The following is a 23,192-nucleotide window of genomic DNA, read 5'->3' on the forward strand; positions in this document are numbered from 1 at the left end:
GACTTCATAATAGATTGTATTGTAATACTGACAAGATCATTGTATCGACCATAGATTTTGCAAAATTGTGACTTGAAAGAAGACAGTTGATACTTTGTTTCATCAACTTGTTTGTCAATAGCTTGCCTCATTTAAGAAACTGCTCCAACTTAGAGCATGCTCTTTTATATTAATTAACAGAAATCAATGAACTGAAATGCATATGACACAACCACTTGTTGGTGGAGAGCTAGAAAGAGTGTGTAGAAATTAAGATTCATTTTCTTTATTTATCTTTAACAATAACAACCTTGGAATATTCTGAATCAATGATTAAATTTACTATTCATCCAAGATTTGACAACAAAAGCACATTTTACTTTTAAAAATTATGAAATTAATATGAATTTATGATTCAATATAAATAAAATTCAAAAACAAGGACAATGACACATCTTATCCCAAAATAAATCATTAACCAAAAAAGTCTCCATGTACGAGTTACACACACTGGAGCCCCCCCCCCCCCAAAATATCCAACATAAGGATAAGAAATTATTATTTCACAAATCATACAAAAAATTGTGTACTTAAAATAATATTCAATTAAAGAAAAGGATAAAAAAAAAGTTCATAGACACCAATAGTTTATAAGGTTCCTCATTCATATATCTCCATATATTTCAATCAAAGTCTATATCAAACTTTATATATGCACTGAAAAATCTTCCAAGGATTATGATAGGACAATAGGACATAGTTTTCTTAAAGTCAGTTGTTTTCTATCCCCCCTTTCCCCTTGTCATTAGTGATGCAATAGAAAATACACAGGAAGAAATATAAAAATCATAATCAATTGAGACAACAAATTATTGTATAATGATTCAAAACAACTTATTTTTCAGCTTCTAACTACAATAAATATATTTCACGTGTATTTAAAAGCAAAAATAACATACATGAACCAAGCAATTTAGACTGGTATAAAAATTGTACATTGTACCTTTGGCAATATACAGTGTAAAAAAAATTCTACTAAATATTGATAGTATTTATGGAATCCGGATAGGGCCACGCACTTCACTATCGCACCATCGAGCATCAACTTAAAGGTCGATGGCGCGATAATGCGATGGCGCGATAACGATGAAACGGTGGTGCGATAACGATGAAGCGATGATGCGATAGCGCGATGACGATGATGCTATGGCGCGATAATGCGATGGCGATGGTGCGATAACACGATTGAGCGATAGTGAATATCGCTTCATCGTCATCGTACTATCGCACCATCGTCATCGCATCATCGTGTCATCACTATCGCACCATCGCGTCATCGTACCATCGCGTCGCATCGCATCATCGCATTGTCGCGCCATAGCATCATCGTCATCGCGCTATCGCACCATCACTTCATCGCTATCGCACCATCGCCTCATCGTCATCGCATTATCTCTTCATCGCACTATCGACCTAAACCTCGATGGTGCGATGATGCGATAGTGAACTGCGTGGCCCTATCCGGATTCCATAAGTATTAGATGCTCCCACTAGTTACATAATGATGCACATTAAAGGAATGACCCTGTTGCTTAAACAGTGGTCCAGATTTTCCTCTACATTGACAAATATGAGGTGGGCTGACCATTATCTTTTACAAAGGAAAGACTGTCAATTTCTGTCAACTTACAGCTGAAAGAACTTTTTTCCTTTACACATGCCAGTTTTTAGTTCCTTAATGCTGGTCATCACAAAGAAGGAATGACCAATCACTGACCATCACACAGTTAGAATGACCAATCACTGACCCTCACACAGTTAGAGTGACCAATCACTGACCATTACATAGTCAGAATGACCAATCACTGACCATCACACAGAGGGAATGACCACTGACCATCACACAGTCAAACTGACCAATCACTGACCATCACACGGAGGGAATGACCATTCCTTTGACTGAGGTTAGAACATATTCACTGAGTGGTTGTAGGTTATATACAGTCAGAGAGTCCAACAACCATTCTCTGGAAACCGTCACAGCTCCATATCTTCTGTACAGCCCTACAAACAAACAAACTACAGTCGTACAAATAAACTACAACCCCACAAACAAACTACAGCTTTACAAACAAACTACAGCCCCTACAAACAAACAAACAACTTACAGCCCTACAAACAAACAAAGGATTGAAATAAAAATTTAAAACAAAACTTCTTTACAGTAAACAGCTTTTTTTTCAGACTTCAATTACATTGTGCATAATTATAGATTATGAAGATATAAAAGGCTACGACTTGAAAGAAGTTCATACTAAATGAAAAACCACACTAGATACTTTTTGTCTGAAAATATTACCTTTAAATTTTTGTTAGAAAGATGACATGAAATGATAACAATATTAAGGACAACACGACTTACGATTAAACAGGATGACTTCCTGTGAGGGGGCAGTTTCCTGACTGTCCTCTAGGGCAGCACATGTGATGATTATACAGAGACCGTCACGGTCGAATTCCTCGGGCTCCTGGATGACACATCCCCCACAAGTCTCTATCAGGTCCCTTATGTCATCTAAAACACGGAAAAGTTAACAATTATCTAATATTGCCTCAAATTTTTTTTCCAGGTCTTTTGCATCATCTACACCTCAAGAGAATGTAATAATATGTTTTGAAAAAATTTGGTAAAACCTTGTTAAGGTCAAGATCTAGTAAATGAAGGGTGCCTACAGATTTTTCAAATTTAAGAAATTAATTCCGTTAATGAAGCTTTATAACATTAGCTTGGTCAAAATAGGTGTTTCGGGGCATAATTTGTAGAAAAACAAGATGAAAAACCATATTTTATACTGTCATTTTCAATGAAAAATAAAGAAAACTAGTGTTGAAAATGGGAGTTTTTTCCATATCAGACAAAGAAAATATCCAGATTGCCTACAGTTTTTCAGAAAACGGAAATTTGTATGTTCTTAGTCTGTGCTTTAAAATAATGTCAAATTTAAGATAGGTATCGGGACTACTGTTCAAGTGATTTCAAATTGAATTCCATGAAATAGTTTATTTTCTACATAATTCTATTACAGCCGTAAAGTACGGGAAAAAGAAAGTTGAAAGTGATTATGACGTCATAATGGATTTATCACTGAAACATTTTTCTAAAGTCATTTACTAGATCTTGACCTTAAATTCAACTAGATGACACCAAGAAAAAAATTGAGATATCTGAGGATTCAAGATATCGGGGGTGAAACATTGATGAAAAGAGATGTTTGTGAAACACTTATGCCCTTCTCCCCCTCTCCATCCGGACAAGGGGCATAACTCTGTCAAAATTTGCTCAATCAGATTTAAAACAGAACTTGACCTAGTAGATATTCTTTTGATAAATCTGAATACCAAATTTCATTTCAGTATTTGCAACCTCTGGAAAGAAAATGAATGGAAACTGTTGGTAAACAGACAGGCAGACTGACTCACAGCAGCAAAGCAATATGCCCTCACTTCTTCAAAGGGATTGAGGCATGATAAGTGATTGGGACTTCTAAATATTAGTAAGATATCAGTGCTAGAGGTACCAAAGTTATGTATATGTATACATAATTACAAAAGCTGACTAGCAACTTCCTTGTTTTTATATGTACCTGAACTAAGTCCTTGGCTGGATCCGATGATGTGGAACTGGATTCCATTCAGAATCCCTGGATCAGTGGGACTCTGGGTCCTGGATTTCCGTGGTCCGTAGTGATGCTCATTCGTCACGGTATCTCCACTGATTTCATACGGACCCTGTGGATTATAAACACACACAATGTAAATTATTACATAGTTATGTTCAACTTGGTAACTGTGTATTTCTTCCTTTATTATCACATAGTAATGGTTAGGGGAAAATGAGGCATTAAGAAAAGTTTTCAAGTTTCTTGATAAACAGTCTAGAGATCTAAAGGCAGCCAGCATTCTGTGAGAAATTACATACAATCTTTAACATGTTTAAGACAATTTACTGTGAAATCACATATATTCATGGGTTCAAATATTCAAGGTTTGAAGAAAAGATTCTGGCTTGGGGGATTTTATTTCACAGTTTTTGAAGTGTTGAGTAGGTGTATACACAATGCATACAAAATTTTACATTTTATGGTGAACATGAATTCATGAGTCTTGTCATGCCTCCAAACCATCATAAATTTTAAAAACCCTCACACAAATTAACTATTTCATTTATACATTTTTTCTTTTATACAGTATTTTTAAGCACCAACACATAAGGCCATGAAATAAAATTCCTAGATTCTCATCCGAATTTTTTGAGAAATTGAGGCAGGCGGGCGGCTTTTATTTTATATTTTTTAACTTTTCCATTTTGCAGATTTTTTATTGACCTGGTCAATCAGTGCAGATTTATCTATAATACCCGAATAAAAGTCACAGTAGTGATCCATTGATCTCTTCACATCATCACCAATCTTTCACAACCAATGACCCTTGTTTAATACATATTGCAGCAATTACCATCTCAGCTGTCAAAATCATGCTGACATTTGCGGGATTTAAAACAGAAGTTGAGTGGAAGTTGAATACTGATCCCAATCAGAATTAAGACGAAGAAAAACAGAAATAAAAAAGTCGAGGTGGGGGTAAAAAATTGGAGCGGGCGGGGATGAGAATCTAGGAATATTTTTAATATGGTCTAACATGACCTTTTTAATCATGAAAACATACCTCTTCCAGTAGCCTCCCCTTGGCCACACTGTCTGTCACCCACTGGTAATCCAGGATCCAGCACTTATAGGCCAGGGCCTGGAAAAACTTGAGGGTCCTCTCACACATCCGACTCCCCGGGGGGACTACAAGGACAGAAAATAAAATCAAAGATTACAGGACTTACATTCATAAAAATCTATATATACTGTATTAAGCATTTGGCTGTCTTAATAAGACATACATCATTGCATGAAATATATCTTCATAAATCAAAGTCATAAAACAACGCACACACAATGCCACCGTTTTTGAGGTCTGAATCTCCCTATTTTTCATCACAATAGGTTAACATGTATGGTCTTATTTACATATATTCATATAAAGCACATCCAGTAAGCACTAATTCAAATCTACGCTATCTTGCTAAAAATCAATTTTTACATGAATTGATAAATTCCCTATGATAATGAAGTGTATGTGAGATGTACTGACTACAAGAGTTATTTACTATAAGAGTTATATTGATAAAATACATAAATATACCTGTTTTCACTATGAGATGAGTGGTGTAGGGAGAAAACTTGGGGTGAAATTTACAGTCATGACTCTGGACCAATCGACGAAGCTCATTCTGAAGAAAAAATAATAAACATAATGTCAAATAACTGTGTTTCAATCTATCAATAAGATTAACTTTGTTTTAAAATGCATCATGATGTTATGTTATTTGCTTTTTATCATAGAAAAACTATGCATTCTGCATCATGAAATTTACCCACGGCTAAAGTCAGGTGTACAGAAATTTACACTCGACTTGCTAACCAATCAAATCTTGTGTTACAAGCTAGATATGAAAATGTTTATTTACATACCAGCTGACCGAGAGGAAGTCCTGAGGCTATGAAGACTTTACTCTGATGGTCCTCTTTAGGTGATCTTTGTACCGCTGGGCTCGGAACGTTTACACTGGGGGCTGTGTAGACTTCAGTTTGGGGTGTTCCAAGAAGTTCCCTGGGAGTCAGGACTGGAGACAGGAATGAAAGAGTATTTTTTCGTCCCCCTTGAGGTTTCTTGATTTTGGATACTGGAGTAGAATGGTAGAGGTCTTTTAATCTAGCCATGGAAGTTTTACCAGGTTTTTGGCTTTGAGGAGATTCCTGTATCACTGATGGTTCTTTGATATCAGTCAAATTGTCCCTCTTGGAGTTTATACCCGAATTCTTTGATTTCTGATTGGATCTTATGATATCCCCGGCCTCATTTTCACTCCTTCCCTTCGCCTCACCCTCTTCCGACAATCTCTCTTCACAATTTTCTTCTGTAATGAATTTCCCTTCAGATGTTTTCTCCTCACTTCGGAGCTCTTTCAGGAATTCTTCAGTTTCTTTGAAATTTTCAGTGAGATCCACCCCCGCTGTAGATAGAGGGCGGGGATCATTAGGGGGTGGGGAGGGAGGGGCAGGACTGAGAAATAGGTCACTGCTGTCATCCGAGTCACAGCCTTCAATGTCATCAGCCATTTTGGACACAGTATTCTGGGATTGTTGAACAGAATCCCCTTCAGATTCTTCAGTTTGTAATTCTACAAATTCAAAAATTTGCATTATTACTCTTGCTATCTCTGATATATATTATCTTACTTCTAACAAGTTTAAGACCTATATTAGGTTGGTAAAGTCACAAATATTTGTCATGCACGAATAAAAGTTGGTTTATAATACTGTAGAAGAAGAAATTTTTTGCGAGACAAAAATTAAGCGATTTCTCCATAAAAATTGGTATTTTGATTTTAGGGATAAGTAATTTAAAAGATTTTAAAATGCTCACAAAAGAAGCTATTACAAATAAAATGCAATTAATTTTTAGTGATATACAATTTAACAAAAATGAGAAATAACGCCAAAAAATGCTTTGAATCCTCTAAAGCCTTGCGCACGGAAAAAATGCCATATGTTACCCAAAAACTTGTCAAAAACGGCAAAAATGTCTTGTCATCACCTCTTAAATATTCTGAATATGGCTCCTCAGCTGCCTCTTAATTTGACATATCATATGAATTTTGCACAAATTATGTTCTATATATTTTAACAAAATATTTTTAGTTTAGAAGATAAAAAGCAAAATATGAGTAATTTTTGGCTCCTTTAAGCATTCTAATTTTTGACCCCTATATAGCACCATTTTGAATAGAGAAACAGAAAAGCAAAAACCGATGTGCACAAAAAATAAAATCAAAACATTGACATTTTTTAAAAGTTAACCAAAACCGGAAGTGACTTTTTGAAATTGTTAACAAGGATTTCCAAAATGGAGGATAAATAAATATAATTGAAATAAGAAAAGGATGCATGGTAGAACCTTCATTTCACTTACTCCTCATCATGATTTTTTAATACTGAAATCACTATTCATTCATGAGAAAGGTAATAATTTGGTTAATTATATGAGACGGCCTGCTTGCGAAAATTCCATTCTTGCATAAAAATTCTATTATTATTGATTGTGCAGAGAAATAACCAGAATTAACCAAATTAGTGAAAATTTTGTCTGCTATTAAAATACCAAACATCAGTCTTGTAAAGAATAACCATGATATCAAAAATTAAGTTATCAACACTGAACAGCATTTTTTTTTCACAAGGTAAATATTTTTCATAAATATCCTCAACTTACTCTTTGAGGTTTTTACTTTGGTTTCCTTTAGATATCCGTGATTCAATTTCAGCCATTTCTTTCTTCATTCTTTCCAATTCTTGTTGTAGCAAGATCTGATTCTACATTAAATATATAGAGTAGGTAGAAATTACATTTTTATATAATCTCCATATTTTTTTTTTTTACATTAAGCTATGGCAGTCTTTGTTCACACACCAGCTAAGTGATTTTGAATTCCAATATACATGTACACTACCTAACCTAAGTTAAAAGCATAACAGACTTTAATAGCAACATAATTTGTTATATACAAGTGTATGGCACATCTTGATAATAAATTTTTCAAATTACTTTAGACAAAATTTCTTTGCTTTAACAAGAAACTGAACCTGTTTTTGATACTGTGAGTTTACATGTATACCTGAGTGTTGTAGATATCGTGACTCGTGAGTTTATACCTGAGTGTTGTAGATATCATGAGTTTATACCTGAGTGATGTAGATATCATGAGTTTATACCTGAGTGTTGTAGAAATTGTGAGTTTTTACCTGAATATTGTAGAATTCGTGAATTTATACCTGAGTATTTTAGAATTCGTGAGTTTATACCTGAGTATTGTAGAACTCTTGAGTTTATACCTGAGTATTGCAGAATTTGTGAGTTTATACCTGAGTATTGTAGAATTTGTGAGTTTATACCTGAGTATTACAGAAATAACGTGTTTTTACCTGAGTGTTGTAGCCCTCACTCTGGCTGGAGAAGGCTGAAGATGAGGTCAGGTTCATCTGGCGACTTACAAGGCTCTCTTGTGAAGAATCTACAGCAATAAACAATTCAAAAATTATGTGTTCAGTAAATACTGTGGAATTGTCAATGTTTGTTGGGGGGTAAATGTTTGTGGATTTCATGGGTCACCCTTAACTATGAATTTACATATGAATTGAATTGTTTATTTTGTAAACGTATTGATTCATTAAATCAAGTTATCCATACTTTAGTCTCCATAAACAAATTAAAGTTTGTTTACCCACAATCATTGAACCCCCCCCCTAAAATAATTCCACAGTAATTTATCTAGGTTAATGGAAAGTATTTTTAGAATGATCAAATCGAAATTACAAGTCATACTACCAGAATCATCCTCATCATTCAAATTAATGGACGGTTTAGATTTCTTGTCCTCTGTCACATCATTTTCTTCCTCATCATCTGATATTATCACAGCTGTCTTTTTCTTCTTCCTTCCAATACTTTCCTTCTCTTCATTATCATTGTCATCATCATCATCATCATCATCATCATCATCATCAGATATCACAACCTTCTTCTTTGTCTGTCTTTGAGTCAATTCATCAGCACTGTCATCATCATCATCAGATAACACAACCTTCTTTGTCTGTCTTTGAGTCAACTCAACATCACTGTCATCATCATCAGATATCACAACCTTCTTCTTTGCCTTTCTCCGTCTATGAATCAACACATCATCATTTTCATCATCACTAAGTTCAACAAAGTTCTTCATAATTTCATCTTCCTCACTCCTCTTCTTGGCATGGATTCCCATTCTTTTTGATTTTGTATCCCGCTGATATGACGGTACTTTTCCCTCCCAAACTTGCACAAAATCTACACTAGCCTTCTGAGGACTATCCTCAGGGCCCATGTCCTCTGGCTTTATTATGTCCTCAGAGAGCAGCTCAAAACCACTGGAATAACTATCATAGGAATCCTCTTCCTTTTGTGGAACGGCTTCTTTTAAGGACTTGATGACACATCCAGATGGTCTTTCCTATTAAGGAGGAAAAAACTGACTGATATATATAAGGTTCACAGTTTATATTTCAATGAGTAGTTTTCTCTATGTAGGAATAAACATTGTACAAAAAAAGTTATATTTTGGATTGATCAATCTAACCTTCATCAAAATTCATTCACAAAACAGCAGAGGCCTAGTTCAATTTTTTTTTTTTTTTTTTTTTTTTTTTTTTACAAAACCCTTACCAGTAGAAATAATTGCAATCTAAAACCAGAAGTCTCTGTCGAGACTGTAGCTCTACTGGTTTATACTTAAAACAAAGGAAGATAAAAGTAGCAGTTGCGACTTGAAACTTTAAAACAGCAATAAATAGATAAATGATCCTCGCTACTCATCAAAACAAAAACCGATGCAGAGAATTATGTATCTTAGTTGAGTTTACTTGTGTGCCAAGTAATATTGAAATCAGACGGAAACTGTAAAAGGAGTACATGTAGCATTTTGAAAGAATTTTAAAGGAATTTCTATTTTTAGTAACCATGGCAACACCGTTCCTCGAAATCAAAAACCAATGCACAGAATTATGTATCTTAGTGTAGTCTACTTGTGTGCCAAGTTATATTGAAATCAGACCAATACTGTAGGAGGAGTAGCATTTTGAAAGAATTTCAAAGAAATTTCTATTTTTAGTAACCATGACAACACTGTTCGATGAAATCAAAAACTGATGCACAGAATTATGTATCTTAGTGTAGTCTACTTGTGTGCCAAGTTATATTGAAATCGGACCAAAACTGTAGGAGGAGTAGCATTTTGAAAGAATTTCACAGAAATTTCTATTTTTGGTAACCATGGCAACACCGTTCCTCGAAATCAAAAACCAATGCACAGAATTATGTATCTTAGTGTAGTCTACTTGTGTGCTAAATTATATTGAAATCGGACCAAAACTGTAGGAGGAGTAGCATTTTGAAAGAATTTCACAGAAATTTCTATTTCTAGTAACCATGGCAACACCCTTCATCGAAATCAAAAACCGATGCACAGAGTTATGTATCTTAGTGTAGTCTACTTGTGTGCTAAATTATATTGAAATCGGACCAAAACTGTAGGAGAAGTAGCATTTTGAAAGAATTTCACAGAAATTTCTATTTTTAGTAACCATGGCAACACCATTCATCAAAATCAAAAACCGATGCACAGAATTATGTGTCTTAGTATAGTCTACTTGTGTATTAAGTTATATTGAAATCGGACCAAAACTGTAGGAGGAGTAGCCTTTTGAAAAATTGTGCGGACGGAAGAACGTTATAATCTGACCAGTACCAAGTTAATTTGAAATCAGACCAAAACTATAGGAGGAGTAGCATTTTGAAAGAATTTCACAGAAATTTCTATTTTTAGTAACCATGGCAACACCCTTCATCGAAATCAAAAACCGATGCACAGAATTATGTGTCTTAGTGTAGTCTACTTGTGTGCCAAGTTATATTGAAGTTGGACCAAAACTGTAGGAGGAGTAGCATTTTGAAAGAATTTCACAGAAATTTCTATTTTTAGTAACCATGGCAACACCGTTCATCGAAATCAAAAACTGATGCACAGAATTATGTATCTTAGTGTAGTCTACTTGTGTGCCAAGTTATATTGAAATCGGACCAAAACTGTAGGAGGAGTAGCATTTTGAAAGAATTTCACAGAAATTTCTATTTTTGGTAACCATGGCAACACCGTTCCTCGAAATCAAAAACCAATGCACAGAATTATGTACCTTAGTGTAGTCTACTTGTGTGCTAAATTATATTGAAATCGGACCAAAACTGTAGGAGGAGTAGCCTTTTGAAAAATTGTTTACAGACAGACAGACAGACGGATGGAAGACGGACGCATTACTATCGCATAAGCTCTTCTGGTCTCTGACCAGTAGAGCTAAAAATATTAAATCCTCAGCTCTTAAATTGTACATTAATGATTCTTTTTTTACCTTTTGCTGTTCATACTCTTCCTCCAGAATGTCAGGTAGAGGGGAACTCTCTGGAGAATGAAAAAGAGGCTCGTCGTCTCCTGCAGTCTCCATATAACTCGCTTTTCTTGTCAACGTTTCAGACTCCCCAACAGTTCCTCCATTTCCATCCTCCTGTCTGCTGCTCTGTGCTGGACTGGAAACAACATCATCCATCTTTACCTTGTTGTCTTCTCCTTCTTGGATGTCATCCATCCTTAGAGAATCTTCTTTTACTGAAACTAGTGACCTTTCTAAACCTTTTTCTTTTCTTTTCTCACTGTCATCCGGTTTTAACTCTTCTTGAATCCTGGTGGTCTTCACATCTGTAATATCTGTATCTTCCTCTTCATCTTCCTCTGTCTTGGACTCCTTCTCTCCATCACATTCTTCCTCTTCACATGGAAGACTGTCTTCCACAGTTTCTGGTATGGCTGTAACCTCATCATCCATTTGATCTTCAAGATCTTCCAGACCAACCTCCATAGTCTCTGGCACCACATTAAAACAAACAGGTTCTTCCATTGGCTGATGCTCAAATTTCTCATCCTTTCTCTTTGAAGTACTGGTGATTTCTTTAGAACTGTTTGATGGGTCTCCATTACATACATCTTTATCTGACATCTTAACCTTACATTCATCTGATATAATATGAGGATCATGCAAGTTCTTCTGCCTCAGTTTCCTTGCCAAACCTCTCACTGCCTTCCTGCCTGCATTACTGACATCACTTCCACTGGAATTAGAATTTTTCTGAGAATCAGAATTCTTCAAAGAGTCTCTCTTATCTCTCATTTTTACATCCATTTGTGAAACATGACTGTCAGAGGGAACACTTCTAGCACTTCTTAAACTTGATCTTCTTTTAGGTACAAGCTCTTCTTCATTTTCCTCAGTATCAGGTACAGTTGTCACAGTTTCTGAGTTCTTGCCTTCACTGTCCTCAATTGGTCTATCATTACCACTGCCGCTACACTGTATATGTTCCACCTTATCTTTTCTATAGTCTTTAACATTACTTGATTTTTCCACATGCTCAGAATCTCCATCCATAGAGTCTTCCACTTTTCCACTTACTCTTCCACTACTGGACCCCACCTGACTTTCCCTGTTATTTATCTCACAAACTCCGTCCATGTCTCCCAGCTCCAGTTCCAGCAAGCCCTCCTGGTTCTGAACCAGATCCAGGTAGCTCGAACCGGATCCCAGCGGTTCAGAGTCCATCAGAAAAACATCTTCTGGGGAACTCTGTTGCTGCTTCTTCAGTTTCATCTCTTGTTTCTTGATGCTTCTAAGTGAGAGCTGGGTTGGAATCAAAGCATCAGTGGGAGTACTCTTTACATCCCCACTGCTCTTTACCTCAATGAGATTACTCTCAGGAACTCTCTGTTTAGGCGCCACAATATCCATGATTTCCAAATCCTCTTCACATCTCCCTGTCAGTACCTCTTCTTTTTTGCTGTTATCTTGTTTAATCAAGTCTACATCAGCCACTTTTAAGGAATTGTTCCTTTCTTGGGATTTCCCCTTTGGAACCTCCTCGGGGCTCCCTAGGGAGAAGCATTTCCTTTTTGGTCTCCTTAACTTGTTAGAAGAGCTCCTCAAAGACTGGTTACTCTCTGTAATCACAATAGGTGATTCCTCTGCTTCTGTGATAATTTCACAAGATGAAGGCTTGTCCTGTACATCATCTGCCTCATTTTCCTGCAATTTTATTTCAATAATATCCTGATCCTGTCCTTTGGTACTGTTCACAGCCTTAAGATTTTCTTTTGAAGAAGCTGGTGATTTTTTGTTCACAACCTTTTCAAATGATTTATGGACTGGTGCCAAAATCGAGACACTTTCTTGGGTGCTACATAAACTGGAAAAGGACTGCTGTGAATTTGTGACAATGTCTGAGTTCTGTTTTTGTTCCCTTGGCAATTCAGTGACTTCATCATCCGTTTCTTTAGCCTCTTCTAATACTGGAGTCTCTTGAATGACAAAGGGAACAGCCTTCCTTTTACCACGCTTTTTCTTCGAGTTTTTCAACTTCCTCACAGCACAGGCTTGGCTATTTTGTGTCTCATTAGACTGTTGTATAGATGTACTTTCAGACTCTTTGAACTTACTTCCAAGAGAAGTTTGGTTATCCTGTGTTCCACTTGATATATGTGTGGAAATACTTCCTGAACCACCTTTTCCACTTTGTTGATCCAATACGACCACATCCATGGAACACAGATCCACAGAAGATGGAACTATGTTTTCACTCATCTCTTTATCTGTGGTAGATGTATTGTTCGTTGATAAGTCAGTGCCTTTTTCATTTTTGCGACTCTCTTCACATTTGGTAGCCACAGGACTCTTCTTGCAGGTCTTTTCTTTACTGCTCTTCTTTAATCTATTTTTCCTGACAAGTTTCTTCTCTTGAGGTTGGCTGCTGGCATCTGTTACAGATGCGTCACTGTCAATGGCAATAAGTGGCGTCTCAGGCACCACATTTACAGAGTTGACATCTGCCTCTCTACCCTTAACATCAACCTTCTGACAATTCCCTTCTCCCTCTAACTTCTCCCCTCTGCCAAAAACAGCCAAACCTGATGATTCCTCTAATCCCTGTATTGTATATCTTTGTTGTCTATCCCCTTTATTTAAATTAACATTGTCATCATTGAGTTTGCGTCCTTCCTTAACTTTGTTCCTTGTTGGGTTCTTTGCCATTGCCTCTTTGCCCAATTTTCTTTTGTAGTTAGGAACACCTGTGTCTTTTCCGAGGTCTTCACTGTTGGGTACTACGTCTACTTCCATTTCAGTGTCACAATTTCCTGTCCTGTTTTCATTCACAACACTGTTAGGTATAATATCTTGAGAACTCAGTTTTTCCAGAATTTCTTTGGGTTGAATATCTGGAAGAGAGATACACAATTTATAAAATTTGGTAAAACCCAATTTTTTTTTCCGTTTGCCAAATATTATCAAGGCAATAAGGGTTTTGATGCAGAAAATCATGCTAAGCCATTTTAAAAACTTTAACTTGCCCTCTCCTGACTGAAAAAAAAGGCCCAAATCAAAACTTTTTTTTACATTCCAGGACACAATATTTTTTTTTTTTTACTTTTTATTCCCCTTATCCCGTCAACAAATATGTTGATTAAAACAAAAAAAAAAAGATTTTCCCACCTACCGACTCAATAATTTTATCCTGAGTCTGGAGAGGGCAAGCAATTTTTTTTTTAAAGAAGGCCTAAATAAAAGTAAAGGGCCTAAATTAGGAACAGCAAACTATATGCAGCGAGCTTTAAAAAAAAAAAGTTAAATAAAGGCCACCTAAATTAGGAACTGCAAACTCTGACTCTCCTGGCTGAATGTCAAGGTCAGTCGTGGAGGACGAATTTCCGTCATCATTATCGTCATCTTCAAGGGAAGTAACTTTTAGGTTCCCAGCTAGAACATATACCGGTAATGAAAGAAACAAGTAACTCAACAGTGAGTGAATCGAGTGAAAGCCCAAGTGACTGGACAAGTTGAGAATTTCATGATACAAGTTCACTTATAAAATGTATAAAATAGAGAATAAAATGGTATATTTCACTTCAAATACAATATAAAACAGAAAGATAAACTGTACTTTAACATTAAGAAACATATAATTTAAAATAGGGCCTTTAAAATATATAATTTATAACTACAAAATTTTAATACAGCTTATAACTAATTGTAAACCAATTTTATATCTGGAAAGACAATACATATATTATAAATGTATGCTCTGAAGTGAGAATACGAGTATTATGCATCTTTTACCTTTATTTTCTTTTGATGACAAAACATTTTCAGAAATTTCATCAATCAAGTTTTGAGACATGCCCAGTGCTTCCATCTTTTCTTCATTATGATGAACACCAGTTTCACAGTCCTCCTTAAATACTTTTTCAGTTTCCTGGTTCCCTCCTCCATTTTTACAAGTTCTTACACCTGCTTCTTCAGTAAAATTCTTTTCTATCTTGTTTGATCGAGTCTTTCTATTCTTTGGAGATTCACTCATCCCTTTCAGGCTTTTAACTCTCTGATTCTGAGAACTAATGAAGATCACATCCTGATTAAACGAAACAATCTTTTTATTTTTTGAGACACCATCATGCTCTTCCTCTGCACCATTTTCTTCCTCTGTCAGGTGATCAATCACTTCCTGTGTAGAGGTCATGAGGTCATAACTTTCCGCTTGACTGATTTTGTCTCTCATTTCCTTCAGAGCCTCTTCTTCATCTTTCTGCCTCTGTAAAGCTTTTGGTGACAGTTTCTTCTTCTTCTCTTCAGCAACTTCCTCCCCTCCTCTTCCACATATCCCCTCTTTCATGCCATCACCATTTGCCTTTTTCAGAATAGATTTTCCACTTTTCCTGCTCAACATGTTCTGAACTTCTACACTGATCTGACCTTCCTTTCTCTTGTCATCTCTCGCCTTTGCCTTTCTCCTCTGGACTTTTGGCTTGACTGGAGTGACCTGGCTTGACTTGAACTCATACGGATCCGAGTCGTTACCAAAGGTATTAAGATCCAGCTCCCTTAATTTCAAACTCTCCTTCTGAGTGATCACAGCTCTATCTTTAGGTTTGAGCGGCTTCACTCCCATACCTTGATCAATCCCCGATACCGACTTGGGTTGAATTTTTTTGAAGAGAAATTTTCCTTTGGTTTGTTTAACTGAAGTTTCCAAATGTTTATCGTTTCTCGTTGTCTTGAAGATTTTGTGTGCCACTTGTCCCCCCTTTTCTGTTTGTGATTTGCTTGTGGGAGGAAGGTTATCTGAACAGAGAGGGAGAGAAGTTGAGGCAGTTTCACTATGTCCCTGATTTTTGTCACTTGTGTCCGCATGTTCCTTATCCACAACTGATTCTGGTATACTGGAATCACAAGACACTAGCTCAAATTCTTCTTCGTCCTCTATGAAATTCTCACCATTATCTCCAGAATTACTTGACTGTTCCAAGCTGCCTCCATGTAGGACTTTATCTGACTCTTGAAAATAAAAACAGAATGTGAGGGAGCAATGAAGGCTATTAATTTACTTCCAGCTGTTACATAATGTATGTACATGTACATTAATAAGTGATTAACAATATCATTCTATGAAAATTAATTTTATCTACATAAAATAAAAGTTGCAATTGTATACTCATAATTTGAACCTCTTTTTTAAAAACAAGTGTAATGTGCATATAATTATGAAGCAATGTAAAATGAGAAAATTGGTATATATCTTTCATAACTAATATAAAAAAGAAAAAGAAAAAAAATAAATGCATTATTTATGTTTAAGGGCTTGTACTTTAGACATACAAAATTTCAGCAGTTACATACATTTCTTATGTTCATGGACATATTACACATACATCTTACATACATAATTTCACCTTTTCTTAAAATTATAGCATTTTTGAACTCTCATTGACTTCTGACAATTTACAAATCTGTGCTCTGTCATAAAAAAACCCCAAACAAACATATTAATGATATTTACCTTGCGAATCACCTTGAACTTTCCCATGTACATCATTACTGGTGAGCCAGTCCTTCACTTTGGATACACTCCTGACATTTCTATGACTGACAAACTGTTTGTCATAGGTTCGAGTCACTGTCGCAACATGGGGCGTACTCTCTGGCAAGGAGCTAAGTTCAGAATGACCTTGACTTTCAGAATGACCTTGAACTTGTTCATCATCACTAAATTCAATTTCATCACTGTCCTCTTTATAATTCTTTTTATTTTGGTGTCTGAGATGTCTTTCAGAATTCAGGTTTCCTGCTGTTCTGGCCATTTTTTCTCCTTCTGGTCCTGACACCAGTGAAGTACTTCTAGTTCTTTTTTCTCTTGATTTCAGATTTGTATCTCCTACCTCTTTCTTTTGTTTAGTTAATTCTTTGGGGTTGGCTTTTCCAGACAAACCCATTTCTTCATCTTTCTCTGGTCCTGACAAATGTGAAGTACTTTTAGTTCTTCCTTTCAAATTCATATTCCCTGGTTTTGTGTTACCTTTAGTTAGAGCTTTGGGGTTGGTGCATGATGGATCGCCTTTTTCTGACAAAGTTCCACCAGCACCAGATCTAAGACAGGACAGAATCAGATCACTTTTTGATTCCTCTTGATTTTCTTTCTCTTTGTTAATTCTGTGGTCTAAAGCTGTATTAACAACATGTTGGTCTGTTTCTACACCATTATTTGTTTCATCTATAACATCAGTCTCTGTGTTATCTTGAGTAGATTCCATGACCTCTGAGGTTAGGTCCGATTTCCGCCTCTTGCTTTGCCGAACATTACTTTTCCCAGATGTTCCCTGTTTGGAATCATTAAATTTGTGAAGCAATCATTTAATCAGTGTACAATTTATCATGTCTACAAGCATATTTTACAAATCAAATCATAAGACTATTTAAGCTTTTACCTTTTTTTCACTAACAGAGATTTTTCTTTTTGTCCCCTTGGCCTCTTTGCGAGGCAGCTGCTCAGGGGTACAGGACAGGAGATTGGCAGAGGAGGAGGCCCGGGGAGGGGAACCTGACAAAAATAAAATAATACGCTGTAATCTAAAATTTACATAGACTAGAGCATGTCTTGTTTTAAAAGTCCTAGCACAAAACAACAAAATATCCAAACTTAAGAAAAGTGTGAATACAAATTTTATACTACTGTATCAAAGATCACAAGATTAATAATTTTTTTAAGTGGATGCTCCATGCATGTACTGATCAGTTAAATTTGATTCAGTAAATTATTTTAAGTGATTATTATCTTACGACAGACTAGAAATGGCCAGTATGTTTCAAAATTCATTGAACTGACCATTCATCTTAATTACCAAAATATTTAAAATCCAGAAAACAGTGTTTTGTATATGAATTTTATATATGAATTGTCTACAACATAGTGTTGTTACGATAGTCGCCGACTATTGAAAAATCGTCGTTTAAAGGCCCAGATCGGCGACAATCGATTGTAAATATTATCATCGATAGATCGCTATATTTTTCAAGCGGAGCAGGATTACTTTTCTATTCACCAAAGGGACATCACTCTAATCGACGGTAAACAAAATGGCGAACGTGCATGGTGAAGAGGTTGACGCCATATTATATCCATATCCTGGTGAAACACAATCTAAAGTTTGGATTTTTTTAGCTTTTGGAAAAAGGGCGATGGGCCTCCATGCAAAAATAATTTACAGATGGACACGGTTATTTGTAAATTGTGTAAAAAGTCGTATGCCAATTGTTAGTTGAAGTTCGCGGTCACATGTCATGGAATTCTACTCGTGCTGTCAAAATTTTAATGAACATTCAAATTCATAGGTTTAGTTTTAATTTGTTTAGGAAATACAACGAATCTCATTTTCTTAAAAATGAACATGGACATGTATTAATTGGTGTGACTAAATTACATTGTACATGTATATGTATGCAAGTCAGAAAATGTGTATTCAATAAATGAATAAATCAGTTTATTGAGTTTAACATTGTTTTTATTTATGACTATTTAAAATACTTCTCAGGATGAATAAATTTAACCTTTTTTAATAATTCAAAATATTGATTATATAATCGATTGTGTTCTTCCGATTCAATTTGATAATCGATAGTAAAATTTGTCCGATTTTACAACACTACTACAACATCCCTCTATAAGAGATAACGTTCACAACCTACATTTCTGTCCAGTGTCTTTTGAGAAAGCCCCCATTAACCGGCGGACATTTTCCACAATGTTTGACAGCTGGGGACGATCATTTAGGCTTCTACAAAAATGAAACAAAGGCCATGCAATATCATTACTGACTGAATTAATCCTACATTTAATTCTAGTAAATCCAAATCAAAACAACAACAAAAAAAAAACAAACAGAAAAAAAGAAACATGTGACTGTATAACAAAATATGGCATCATATGAGGTAAAATCAGCAGTGAACAAATAAATACAATAGTTTCAAGTAGACAAACCGTTTTGTGATTGGGCATTTACAAAGTGGACAAGGCACGGAGGTTTTTGTCTTCAGGAATTCAGTGATGCAAAACCTACAATATATAACCAGTGATATACATGTATTTCAATGTTAACTTCAATATTGATTTGCACAAGTTTTTTCCTTGCAAATAAACACAGAATGTATGCATCAAATTCAAAAGTTATAAACAACATTAACAACTAATAAATATATATCTAAACAGCCCTGAGCACTAAACTAAGGTATGGTTTAGATCAGAAAAAAGAGTATCTTGTCAGTGGGCTTATTGCAAATCACACTTATTTACCTGCAAAATGGATGATCACACTTTGTGGATACTGGGTTTGTCAGCAAATCTAAGCTGAAAATTAGAATAAATAATGTTAGCTTCATAAATGTGTGTTCTGTACAGTGCTGTAGTCTAGTACTCTGGTGAGTACTAAAACTAGTTACAGCTGAACTTTGGTACATGTATCTTGAACACTGATATCTCAAATACCATAGATACGTCGCAGCGTTTTTTTCCTCATATAACTGGTACCGAAAAACGGCACCATTCCCAATGCCAGAAACATTACTATTTCCCAATTTTATAACCAAAAATTCCCAATTCAACTGTGAAGCAACAGACTACGACGACATCGTATTTCTTTTTAAATGAAACATTGTACAAGTTGACTAATTGTTTCACTTCCGCTTAAATCGAAAGTAGAGAAAGTGGTAATTTGGCGGGACCTGTGGTATAAACAGTGTAGTGTCATACATTTTGACAAAATGAAAGCATGAAAATGTGAAAACACGGGACACTGATAAAAGAATCAATAAGTATTTCCTCCTTATTCTTTAAAATACGTAGTTATAGGTGATTAAGATGGAATAAGCGCAAAATACGTTTTATTTCATTAAATGAGACAAAATTCTCGTTGTTCTTCTTCGATGTTATTTTTCCCAATTGAACGGTATCGGACCTTTTCCCAATGAGAGGCAAAAAATTACTGTGTCAAAGTGACTCTGAAGTCCCAAGTGATTTTACCTGTGATATTCAGTCCCATTCAGTTCAAGATAATGAGTTTCAACTGTACTACTCAACAAAACATAAATTATCTACTGATTTGACAATAAATTCATGCACAGCAGTCTACGCGAAAGTTAAAAATTTTTACAGGACCAAATGTCTGGTAAAAATAAATTTTTTACCAGACCAAACAATTTCTTACCAGACCGACTTTTTCCCTTAAAATCTATACATCATTATGATCATGATGACACAGATTGAGAGGGTAAGTGGGATGGGGTTAATTCTCTCCTTAATTAAATTCAGAGTGAAATGGACAAATTTACTTTATTTATAGTTTGCCTTTGTTATAAGTATCTATTTATACAATTGCATGCATTTTTTCCTTCATATTTGTCTTGTACAACATACACTGTATCAAATATTTTCTTAAATTTAATTTGCACTTTCAATGCATATTTATTTTTCCTGAAACAAATCATTATGGTTACTCAAGTCCAATGATCATTTGAAAAAAAAATCCCAACCGAATCTACGTATGAGCTATCTAAATATTTTCCCAACTAAATCTACGTATGAGCTATCAAAAGATCTCTAACCACTGACAGAGGAAATTCGAATTAGAATAAAAACGATCATGACAGGGTTGTAATACATAAAAATTAATCAGGTATTACTGCTGAATTGGTCAAATAAAGGATGTTTGTGGGGAACTGGACCATGTGTACCTCATAATTTAGATTTTTTTGGCCTTATTTTTTACCGGACATTTGGTCCTGTATACTGAAATTTTTTACCGACCCGACCTAAATTTTACCGGTAAAAACCGACGGTCCGGTGACTTTCGCATAGACTGGCACAGCTGGACGAAAAGTGTTAGATTTTAAGTGCTCCAACCTTTCCTCAAATTATCAGCACTATCATCAGGTCTAGTACAATCACTAGATTTACCTACTTAGCTTGATTTACCTACTTAGCTTGATTTAGTTATATTTATCTACCTGAAGTAGCTTTATTTAGCTACCAGATCAATTGATACAGGGTTATACAGGGCTAGCCCGCTGGCCCGGGACAAATGAATACTGAGGTCGGGCTACCAAACATGTCTTTAAACTAGCCCTGCAGGGCTACAGTAAATTTTACCAATTACTTACTAAGATCAAGAAAATAATTTAAATATAATTTACACACAGCATATATACCTGATAATTGTTAAATTTATTTTCAAAATGTTTTATCATCAAAATGTAAAAATGTAAACTTTAAAGGTGATTCAAAAATACCCTAAATGATTATAAATCTGGAATTTTTCGAATAGAAAAAATGTCTTAGGTACAATCATAGAGTGACATATAATTTTTACCCAAAATACAGCCAGAATGCAGGATTTTGCATCTCTATTTTCAAAATTTCCCGGGGGAGTCCTCCTGTACCCCCACCAGCAGGAGGGGAAACCCCCTCCCGCACCTACCCCCCCTCGTCGCTTCGCGACTCGGCCACCAGCCTTCGGTTGTTGGACAGCTAATACATGAGCAGGGCTAGTAGAAATTAGAAATGGCTAGCCCAGCTGACAACTATGGTTTTAAAGTTAGTGTCGATCCCTGTTATATCTATAAAAATTATTTTTCTCGGGATGTGCAAAAAATCCCAATTTGATGCAGTGATCATTTTCAACTTTGAACTCATCTGAAAACAATTCATGAAAAAATCACTCTTGAAGAAATGTCTTTTTCTGCGCAATTGCAATCAAAGTTCTGAAAGTTTTGGGGCTATGTATGACAGTTAGAACAGTTACTCCTGGAATGTAATGACAAAGAAGTCCAGTTCTGGTTGACATAATAATAGGTCGGTAATTATTCAGCACAATGTGAAGTGATCATACTCAGCCATGCCTCACCGCACACAATAGAAAGGACAGTTATCCAAACAATGGAATTACATGTTTTGCTCTAAATTGTCCAAATGCTGCAATGTATAAACTATCTCTCTTTGGGTTGTTTTTTTAAAACCTCCCTAGTATAAATATTAATAGTCATTGAATTGCGACTTTGTCTCTTTTTCATAAAAAGAAAAACTGAAAAGTTGCATTGAAATAGCTAAATAAAGCTATCTGAGGTAGGTAAATAAAGCTACGTAGGTAATTCTACCTACGTAACTAAATCTAGTGATTATACTGGACCTGATCATGACTATATACACATGTAGTTCAAATATTTGTTGATCTTGTCACATGCAGACATGTTCGTAAATTTGTGTATTTTAAATATACACAATCTGCTGAAAAATTTTCTTTTAGAAAGCAAAATCAAGCTTCTTTGCGTAGCTGCTTACTTAAGACTTAGGAGGTAATTCAGAATTTTTTTTATAAAGAATTACGTTTCAACCTTTGAGCTGTAAATAGCTTAATTCTTACCAAATGGAACATTCTAAATTTTTCTGCATGAGACCCAGTATATCTTGGATAGACTTTGTTCTTGAATCCATTCTTAAAAAGAACTGTCAATTATTTTTAGTAAAACAGTTATTCCCTGAAATATTTCTCGATTTCATAACCCATATCTCCCGCTTTTGCGCCTTTCCTTGTTTCCAAACATTAGAGAGCATTCTAGATAAGTCGTACCATAAGAGGGTATGGACGATATAAAAGTAGACTCCACGGGCCTCTGCGCTTTGACATATTGAATGAAGAAAAATAACAAATACCTAGAAGCAGGGACATAAACATTAAAAGCTACTTTGCGTCAATACCATCATACAAATCCGAGCAGTTTTTATTTATGTTTTTAAAAAGCTGATATTTTTATGAATAAAAAGATAACGATGATTGATTTAAAACAAACAAACAAACAATGAGGAAGGATCAGGTGCCTAAGAGGAGTAAACTTCCCCTGTCGGTTACACCCGCAGTTAAGCCTGTGTATTTGATTTATAGGAAAACAGAACATTCTGTAGTAAAATAAGTACAAAACCAAAGCCACCTAATATATCAGAATAAAGTTTTCCGTTATAATAAGACCCAAGGAATGATAGAATTTACGAAAAGCTGACTTTAAACGAGGTTTAACTTGTTGAAACTAGCTATCTGGTTA

At 35.4% G+C, this 23,192-nt stretch overlaps 2 protein-coding genes across 2 annotated transcripts; both read right to left on the bottom strand.

Moving 5' to 3' along the window:
- Positions 1-1,542: 1,542 nt before the first annotated feature.
- LOC134265711 (breast cancer type 1 susceptibility protein homolog) lies at positions 1,543-6,717 on the bottom strand. Its single transcript, XM_062747935.1, has 7 exons — positions 6,685-6,717; positions 5,559-6,268; positions 5,230-5,317; positions 4,705-4,829; positions 3,624-3,768; positions 2,402-2,554; positions 1,543-2,043 (listed from the first exon to the last, which is right to left on the bottom strand). Exons 2-7 carry the CDS (start codon positions 6,204-6,206, stop codon positions 1,910-1,912), a joined length of 1,293 nt encoding a protein of 430 aa, XP_062603919.1. The 5' UTR covers positions 6,207-6,268; positions 6,685-6,717; the 3' UTR covers positions 1,543-1,909.
- A 638-nt stretch (positions 6,718-7,355) lies between these two features.
- LOC134265705 (microtubule-associated protein futsch-like) lies at positions 7,356-22,677 on the bottom strand. The gene is made up of 12 exons (XM_062747926.1): positions 22,517-22,677; positions 19,396-19,449; positions 19,084-19,158; positions 18,792-18,880; positions 17,534-17,646; positions 16,609-17,425; positions 14,892-16,106; positions 14,415-14,531; positions 11,085-13,993; positions 8,473-9,133; positions 8,070-8,158; positions 7,356-7,460 (listed from the first exon to the last, which is right to left on the bottom strand). Exons 1-12 carry the CDS (start codon positions 22,585-22,587, stop codon positions 7,356-7,358), a joined length of 6,315 nt encoding a protein of 2,104 aa, XP_062603910.1. The 5' UTR covers positions 22,588-22,677.
- Between the last annotated feature and the right edge of the window lie 515 nt (positions 22,678-23,192).

Source organism: Saccostrea cucullata, unplaced genomic scaffold, assembly GCF_032062105.1.
Source record: "Saccostrea cucullata isolate Sc308-1 unplaced genomic scaffold, CSIRO_AGI_Scuc_v1 ctg280, whole genome shotgun sequence".
NCBI classification, from domain to species: domain Eukaryota; kingdom Metazoa; phylum Mollusca; class Bivalvia; order Ostreida; family Ostreidae; genus Saccostrea; species Saccostrea cuccullata.

What these genes read in the sequence shown, in the direction of transcription:
- LOC134265705 (XM_062747926.1), bottom strand. Translation starts at nt 22,587, where the DNA reads ATGGATTCAAGAACAAAGTCTATCCAAGATATACTGGGTCTCATGCAG. An exon ending in TCTCTGTTAGTGAAAAAAAG is followed by an intron (nt 17,426 to 17,533) that starts GTAAAAGCTTAA and finishes GATTCCAAACAG; the next exon opens with GGAACATCTGGGAAAAGTAA. An exon ending in GTTTGCAGTTCCTAATTTAG is followed by an intron (nt 13,994 to 14,414) that starts GTGGCCTTTATT and finishes TCTCTCTTCCAG; the next exon opens with ATATTCAACCCAAAGAAATT.
- LOC134265711 (XM_062747935.1), bottom strand. Translation starts at nt 6,206, where the DNA reads ATGGCTGATGACATTGAAGGCTGTGACTCGGATGACAGCAGTGACCTA. An exon ending in GACTTCCTCTCGGTCAGCTG is followed by an intron (nt 5,318 to 5,558) that starts GTATGTAAATAA and finishes TTTTTTCTTCAG; the next exon opens with AATGAGCTTCGTCGATTGGT. An exon ending in GGAAGTCATCCTGTTTAATC is followed by an intron (nt 2,044 to 2,401) that starts GTAAGTCGTGTT and finishes GTTTGTTTGTAG; the next exon opens with GGCTGTACAGAAGATATGGA.